Here is a 9271-nt window from a genome sequence, read left to right on the forward strand (position 1 = left end):
CTAGATGAATCTTCTGGTACTTCTTCACTTGTCATAATCCATATGCATTACATAGCCATTGTTCTTGCATTACAACTGATTTATTTTACATCCAGTTTTTCTCTCAGCTCATTTGTACTACATCATCATGCACACTGATTTTATACATCAGTGGCTCAGGCTTACTTTGTTCCCCCTTCCCCAACTTTTGCCTATCCTCTGCATTGTGACCATGGCTCACTAACATGTAGCATCAAAATTTGTAAACACGAATCAATGACATTTATCAAATAAGACAAAAATGATAATTTTAAAATTACATTTTCAATAAATTTGTTTTATTTACAAGTTATAAACAAAGTGATTTCTTCAAACAGCTTAAGAATATTATTTACAATTCTCAAATGCTCGGATATATTTTTGATAAAAAACATAATGGAACATAACCACAATTCCTGACGTCAGTTCCTAAACATTAGAGTTCTACAGACATTAGTTCAAAGAAATAATGGTGAATTATTCTAAATATTGCTATAGTGTATCTGACAGGATTTCTCTCAATCTTTAAGGTATACATAAGAGTGTATTGTAGAGATATTGCAGAGCTGTGTTATAGAGATGGAGGTTAAAGAGCTGTAGAGGTATGGAGCTGAGACAGTAGTGATGGAGGTTGTCATACAGCTCTACTATGACATCAAAGATGTGACAGTAATGATAGAGATCAGACATTGGAGAAAGCTCTACTCTAACAAGAGGACTCTAAAGCAACATATGGCATCATTGTTTGGTAGACGAGTGAATATGTTCAACTGCATTGACTTCTGTTAAAGGGATTGGCAGCTTTGTACAGCAGGAGCTGATAGTTTAATTCCATAGTGATCATCAAAATAATATTGGTTTCAAATTTGGGCACAAGGCCAGCAATTCAAGGATAGAGGCTAAGTCAATTACATTGACCCCAGTGCTCAACTGGTACTTTATTGATCTTGGCGGTATTTGAATCCACAGACGAAATGCAGTTAAGCCTTTTGCTTGAAGTGCTAATGATTTTGCCAGCTCACTGCTTTACCCATCAAATGAATATTAATGGTTTCAGCTGATTAAGTAGCACAAGGCTACTTAATCAGGAGAAGATATATAATAGACTTAATCAATCCTCGTCCATTACAATTACTGACATTCCTATTAGTACTCGAGGATTGATAGGCTAAGTTAAGTTTAGCAAGATATGAACCCAGGACAATATGATATCAAACTACACAAAAAGTTTTATCCACTTTGGTATTTTTTCCATGTCATCAATTTGACTTCTATTTAATTTGCCTTTTTTTTTATATTCGTCTGTTTTCATTTATTTTTAATACCAGCATAGGTTGAATAAATACATATTACTGAGGTGTTGTTTTTACAGCTGGAGGTTTTTCTCATTAACCTGTACCTGTTTTTCAAGAAAGAGCCTTTTCATTCAACTCACCTTGGAAAATACTAACAATTTGTTGTTAATGAAAAACAATACCACACCATCCATAGCTCAGCTAAGTGCAGAATGTAAATATTAACATAAACATATGTGTGTCAATACAACACACACATGCAAGAGGCATTGTACAATTTGTCATTTCACATTCACTCAGAAAACATTTATATAAAAAAAAAAAATCAATCCAATCTTTTGAATCTTAGAAATAGAGACAGCACATTCTATGCCAAAACATTGAAAGAAAAGTTCTAAATAACAGATCTCAGAAGCCAAAATAAATAATGAAATAAATGATTCTTAGAATGCATATCCTCCTCTCACACTTCTCTCTTTCTCTCTCTCAGACTTCATCGTGAATACTGAATTAGCTGTTCAAAGAATCATTCATCTTCAGGATCCATGTAACTGTTTCTAGAAGCAGCTGCATATTATAATGTCTGCAATTAATAAAGAAAGGAAAACCAATTAGATTTGTATGAATTATATAAAAATGGTTGACATTTTTTTCTGTCATTATTTACATATTTCTTCTCTGTTGTTATAAATTTAGGTTTAGAGGAAGCCCCAAGACAACATGGGAAGAAGTATTGAAGGCCAATCTCAAGACACTGAGCTTTACAAATGAGATGACTTAGGACTGAGATATCTAGTACATTGCTGTACTCAAGAAGAGCCATGCACCACAGCAGAACCGATACCAGTGCTGCTGCCACATAAAAAGCACTCGTGCTGGTGTCATATTAAAAACACTGGTGTTGGTGCCACATAAAAAGCACCCAGTACAGTTTATGGAAAGTGTTGGTGTTGGGAAGGGCAACCAGCCATAGAAACGATGCCAGAACAAACATTGGAGCCTGGTGCAGCCCCTGGCATCACCAGCTCCAGTCAAACTGTCCAATCCACACCAGCATAGAAACAGATGTTAAATGGTGATGATGACATTGAGAAGATACAAGCTGTACTAGTTTAGAGACCACAACCACTAACTCACAGACATGCTGTTTCCTCTCTTTGCCTCTTGTACCACAGCTACAACAGCCTCTGTTTCTCTAAACTAGAAAGTTGCATACTGCCACCACCAAGTGTGATGAGACTATGGATGATTAACTTGAACAGCACTGACCAACTGACCAAGTTGATAAGTACTGGATGATTGATCAAGTGCAAAAAAGAAAAGAAAAATTGTAGTTGTGACTGATGCCAATGTCATGTAACTGGCACCCATACCGGTGGCACGTAAAAAGCACCCTTTGAAATTTGGGCCTCACAGAGGCAGTAACAAGTGACCAAGACCTTTGGCAATCTAACATGCTTGGATTTAAGAAGCATCAGATGTAGTGTGCAAGAGAGACGACTGCGCTGGTATGGTCACATGTTGCAAATGAATGAGGACAGCTGTGCCGAAAAGTGTCACACCCTAGCAGTTGAGGGAACCTGTGGAAGAAGTAGACTCAGGAAGACCTTGGATGAGGTGGTGAAGCATGACCTTTGAACATTGGGCCTTACGAGGCAATGACTAGTGACCGAGACCTTTGGAGATATGCTGTGCTTGAGAAGACCTGACAAGCCAAGTGAGACCATAGCCCGTGGCCTATGCCAGTGGGTGTAACCAGCCCACTTATGAGTACCCCTCATTCATTGGACACTAAACTTTGCTTGCGAAGACCTATTGAGGCAAGTAAAATCAAAATCGCTGACGACACCTGATTGGCACTCGTGCAAATGGAACATTAAAAACACATCTGAGCATGGGGTGTAACCAGCCCACTTATGAGTACCCCTCATTCATTGGACAATAAACATTTTCTTGCAAGGAGCCATTGAGGCAAGTGAAATCAAATCAAAATCGCTGACGTGGCCAATGACAGTACCGCCTGATTGGCTCCTATGCCGATGGCATGTAAAAAGCACCATTCGAGTGTGATCGTTGCCAGCGTCACCTTACCAGCACATGGGCTGGTGGTACATGAAAAACAACATTTGAGTGTGGTCGCTGCCAGTGCTGCCGGACTGGCTCCTGTGTAGGCAGCACGTAAAAAACATCTTTTGAATGTGGTCATTGCTAGAACCGCCTGACTGGCCCTTGTGCCGGTGGTATGTAAAAGCACCCACTACACTCTCGGAGTGGTTGGCGTTAGGAAGGGCATCCAGCTGTAGAAACTTTGCCAGACCAGATTGAGCATGGTGCATCACCCATGCCAGCATGGAAAGCGGACGTTTAACGACGACGATGATGATGATGATGATGTCAAGAAAAGGAGACACAAATGCACACACACATATATGAATGACGGCCTTCTTTCAGCTGTTGGGTAGTCATTGACTCTACTGAATTCATCTGCCCTTTGATAGATTTTGATTCCCATCCCCTAGGATGTCTAATGAAAACTACCCTAGTTAGCACACAAGCTTAGTCACTGATGGCCCACCATGTGACAGGTTGTACTGGATTACATGTTACCAGTAGCACTAAGTTGTTGTTGTTGGCACTCCGTCGCTTACGACGTCGAGGGTTCCAGTTGATCCGATCAACGGAACAGCCTGCTCGTGAAATTAACATGCAAGTGGCTGAGCACTCCACGGGCACGTGTACCCTTAACGTAGTTCTCGGGGATATTCAGCGTGACACAGTGTGACAAGGCTGACTCTTTGAATTACAGGCACAACAGAAACAGGAAGTAAGAGTGAGAGAAAGTTGTGGTGAAAGAGTGCAGCAGGGTTCGCCACCATCCCCTGCCGGAGCCTCGAAGGGCTTTAGGTGTTTTTGCTCAATAAACACTCACAACGCCCGGTCTGGGAATCAAAACCGCGAGTCTGCTGCCCTAACCACTGGGCCATTGCACCTCCACTAAGTATGACCTGACATATATACACACTCATCTATATATGTATATATACAGACATATTTATAATAGGCTTCTTTCAGTTTCCATCTACCAAATTTACCCTCAAGCCTTTGGTTAACTCTGGGCTATAGCAGAAGACACTTAGCTGAAGTGCCATACAGTAGGACTGAGCTCAAGATCACATGGTTGGAAAGCAAGCTTCTCAGCCACACAGCTACACCTGGGTCTATCTATAGGGTTGGTGCATAATTATTGCGGCTTTTTTTCAACAAATTTTATTCAACAAAAACAATAACAACATGTAACAAAAACATGTCTAAATGATTATTCCGGAGTATATTCACCATCTACTTCAATTACTGCTTCCCATTTGCTTGGCAGATAGTCAGACCATCATTTAAAAATGGTTTTGTTGAATAAAATGTGAAAAAAAGCCGCAATAATTATGCACCAACTCAATATATCTATATACACATACACACGCACCTAAAATTAAAAGGTTAATTGAAACGTGTACTCACTGAGCAATTCCATAGAAGGTCTTCATGGTAGATAGAAATGCATCTCGGGAAATGACATTTTCAAAACTAGATGCACACGAGCAGTAATTCTGCATGTTGTTATTTTTGATCTGTAGAAATAAATAATATTTAGAAACTGTTAGACATGGAAGACAGACAGACAGATAAAATGTGTGACATTATTTGTCATATTGGATAGCTATGAATAGTTGTCACTTACATCTTCCCCTTGCAGCATTTACTCCTAATAGCAACAGGAAGAACTACTCTCAGTCACATTTAAAACTTCAGATACTTAGGTTTAAGGGTTAACTAGCCAGAGCAAGATTTTAATCCTTTTGTTACGATATTTCTGTTGAAATACACTGCCTTTCATCATCTCATCTTTTAACGTCTGTTTTCCAAACTGGCATGGGTTGGACAGTTTGACTGGAGCTGGTAAGCTGGAAGGCTGCACCAGGTTCTTGTCTGATTTGACTTGGTTTCTACAGCTGAATGCCCTTCCTACTACCAACCACTTTACAGCATGTGCTGGGTGCTTTTAACACGGCGCCACACAAGTACTTTAACGTAACACTGACACAAGTGTTTTTTACATGGCATTGAACAAAGGTTTCTCTGTCCAAGTAAGGGGTAGATTGTACGAGGCCTGTGTTCAAAGTAAAAAGTTACATGGCAAGAAAATTTGGGCACTGAATGTAGATGATGTATGAAGGCAGAGTATAAGCATAATCAGCAATTATGTGCATGAGAGAAAACTGGTATGAATATGTGATGCCTACAGAGGGTGACAGTTGAGCAAAGAAGTGCCAAATGATCCTACAGGTAAGGAAACTGAAGACATGGAAAGGCATGGTGCAGGTTGATCATAAGATCTGAATCTTATGAAGGAGATGACAATGTCATGTTTAAAACTATTTTCTGGTGAGATATGTGAAGTTTACTGAGGTAACATGACTTGCAGAAAATACCAGATCTTTTTTTTTGGGGGGGGGGGGTTAGATATTTAATATCATTACTGGAATAACCAAGAAATTTAATTTGGCAGTTAAAAGGCTGAGTTTTGAAGACAGATGTTTCAATTAATTTTGAAAATAATGAATTTATTAAGGTAACCCTTTTGTGTTCAGATTACTCTGTCAAATGTAATACTTACTTATTTGCATAGTTCTGAACTGATCATGCATTATTTCATAGCTTTGAGATTTCACTGATGTGATTGTTTATATTTCACAATGACACTGTAGGGTGAGTGGGAGAGGCCAGATCTGGTCTGTTTGAACATAAAACAGGTATTTGGGATGGATACCCATGTCAGCATGGAAGGCAGACATTAAACGATGATGATGATAATGATGGCTGGTTTAAATACTAAAGGCTTAAGTTAGTGTTTGGAACAAAAATTAACATCAAATCTTGATAGGTCTGCCCCATCTGGATAGATCTGGGTCGAGGAAGCATACCAAACAACAACAGTAGTAGTAGTAGTTGTTGTTGTCACTGTCCTTGTCACAAGAAAGACTAGAAATGTAGTTTTGAGAAAACTGAAAGGCTTCCTTACCAATTTACACTTCACACATCTGGTATCCTGCAGGGTATAGGCAAGAGACTTGCGGTTAATAACCTCAACTAGACTGTGTTCTATCTCAGCTGTGTCGTAATCAGTGTGACATTGGATACATGACCATGTAGCACTGTGGAACAACAAATGGGAAAGACAGAAAAAAAAAATATTACAAGATACAGTTAATGAACAAAACAGAGTATGAATCATTAATCTTTTAGCATTCAGATTACTCTATCAAATATAATGCTTATTTATTCACTTTGTTTTGAATTAATCAAGCATTATATCATAGTTTCAAGATTTCAACAATGTGATTGTTTACTTTTGGAATGACATAACAGGGAAGGTATGAGAAGCCAGCTCTGTATTGTTTGAAGATAAAACAATTTGAATATTTGGGCTGGATATGGCCGATTTAATCTCTTAGCGTTGTCAAATGTACTGCTTATTTATTCACATTGTTTTGGATTAATCCCTGTCCTACCCAACAACAACAACAACAAAAACTGAAATGTGACAAAGAAAGGAAACTACATCAGTGGCTTACCCCAGAGTCTCTCGGTTCAAATAAGGATCTCGACAAAGATCTAAGTCTCGAATGTGATTACATGTCTTGCAGATAACCTGTCAGGAAAGAATTGCAGGAATTAATTTGATATTTAACTACCATCCATGTGTTTATCAAAGAAATGTTACAAGATGATAAGACAATAACTATACAAAACAACATGTATAGATATATTGGGTTATCACATAAATAATGTGATTTTTTTTATACTTCTTTTATTTTTCAAAATTAAGATAAGGTTTTTTTAAAATCTAAAATAATCTCTCCTTCATTTTCTACAATGCCCTTCCATCTATCTGGTAGACTTGCAAGGTCCCTCTTACAAAATTCACTTGTCTGTGATGAAAAATACTCTTCCAGTACTGTTCTGACCTCATCTACAGAATTCATATTTTTTCTGTCCAAATGATTTTGAAGACTGCAGAATAAACAATAATCAGATGGGGCAATGTCCAGTGAATATGGTGGGTGGGGCATCATTTCCCATTCAAACTGCTCCAGCCTTTGGAATGTCATCCTTGCTGTATGTGGCCGAGCATTATTCTTATGGAAAAACACCTTTCGTCTTGAAACCAAAGATGGTTGTTTTTCTTCTAGTGCTGACTTAAGCTGCTCTTAGTAGATCTCCTTTGTTATCGTTTGGTTTGGGTTCAAAAGTTCATAGTGGACTAAACCTTTCATGTCCCACCAAATAGATAACAACACCTTAGGTAGGTGAAGACTTTGAGCCTGGGGTAACAGTGTGTCCCCTTTCCCTACCCACTGTCTTTGGCACTTGACATTTTTATAGAGAACCCATTTCTTGTCACCAGTCACTATTTGGTCCAAAAAAGGTTCATTCGAGAGACATGATAGCAAAGAAGAGCACACATTCACTCTCTGCATGCGATTAGACTAAGAAAGTTTGTGAGGAACCCATTGACCCAATTTGCTGACTTTTCTGATGGTGTCAATGAATGGTTGAATGATCAAATCCAAGCTTCTCTGCTAGTTCCCCAACAGTTATGATAGGATTTGCAGGACATCCTCATTGAACTCTACAGATCTTCCAGGATGAGGCTTGTCTTCTAGGCTGTGGTTTCTGGCTCAGAATTTCTGGAACCACTGATGACACTGGCTTACGCTTATTGTTTGATCCCTATATACTGCATTAATATTCCTCACACTTTCCTTTTCGTTGCTGCCTTTATTGAACTCATAAAGCGAAACATGCCAAATATGCTACTTTGTCACTTCCATAATAGGTTGGAAAAAATAACTGTTAAAATCGAACTGCACTCTTCAAAACTTGCACTAAGAATAAGTTAAAATTAGTACCTGCTTTTATAGCAAGTTGATGCAGGTAGTTTATCCTGTCCCCCTTTGACTTTTAGTTCATGCAATTGAAAAAACTGCATTATTTTGGGATGACCCAATATATGCACATGTATGTATTACAATACTACACTACACACATTACAGTCACCTGTAAGATTCTAGAACTTGAGCAGTGGCCCAAACCATGCAAGCTTCTTAACCACACAGTCACAATGTGTGTGTTGATGATGATTATCTGAAGACAGAGAGAAAAGTTTAGACCAGTTATCACGGCAACTCCTGCATGCTGAAGACTAAGTTCTCACAAGTGAGTCAGTCAAAGCAATCCAAATTCAAATATAGAAGTAAAGCTTAGAATAGAGAGATCATTAAGTAAATTAGAGTTTTAGTAAGAAAAAAGACAGAACTCTGCTGTCATCTGGGAAATGACCTGCTCAGTGTGAAAAAGGGAGTAGCTAGGAATGCCATAGAGTGATGCTCAATGTAAGCTATAAAGGAAAAAGAGGTATAGTAGGATCATAAGAAAGCTGACTGGAAGATATCATATGCCAGATGTAATGAAGTAATTAGCAGTAAGAGTTCATCATCACCATTATCATGCAGAGAGCTGACTGGGTCCACCAGTGCTCTCTCACTGGCAATCCTATGCCAGCCCCTCTGCATCCTCCAAGGTAATGTCAAGCCTCTGGAGGTCTTCTCCAATCATCTGGAGTAGGGCCTGCTACAAGGCCTCATTCTAGCCCATAACTGCTGTGTCGAATGAGAGAAATATGATCATGCATGCATGTATGTATGTATGCAATGAATCTGCCACATAAGTTTAAACATTGTGAAAAAATATTTACCTCTGGAAGAATAAAAGATAAACAAGGATCTTTAAAGACAGCATCGGGAGAGAATTCCCCATATCCTATAAGTCGGAGAAGGTCCCTTTTTAATTTGGTGGCTTGAAGTGTTACATTAGTATCCAATGACAACACCTGTAACATAACA

At 38.8% G+C, this 9271-nt stretch overlaps 1 protein-coding gene across 1 annotated transcript in view; it reads right to left on the minus strand.

Annotated features, from left to right (window-relative positions):
• Positions 1-295: 295 nt before the first annotated feature.
• The window catches only part of LOC106884300 (DNA polymerase epsilon catalytic subunit A-like), a 124998-nt gene continuing 116022 nt past the window's right edge, over positions 296-9271 (minus strand). Inside the window, exons 49-53 of the mRNA XM_052968400.1 lie at positions 9124-9258; positions 6941-7017; positions 6388-6520; positions 4827-4936; positions 296-1896 (exon numbers count right to left, since the gene is read on the minus strand). Of these exons, the coding sequence (XP_052824360.1) occupies positions 1824-1896; positions 4827-4936; positions 6388-6520; positions 6941-7017; positions 9124-9258 (528 nt within the window). The 3' untranslated portion in view covers positions 296-1823. The remainder of the gene's footprint in view (positions 1897-4826; positions 4937-6387; positions 6521-6940; positions 7018-9123; positions 9259-9271) is intronic.

The sequence above is a fragment of the Octopus bimaculoides genome, chromosome 5 (assembly GCF_001194135.2).
Source record: "Octopus bimaculoides isolate UCB-OBI-ISO-001 chromosome 5, ASM119413v2, whole genome shotgun sequence".
Taxonomy (NCBI): Eukaryota; Metazoa; Mollusca; class Cephalopoda; order Octopoda; family Octopodidae; genus Octopus; species Octopus bimaculoides.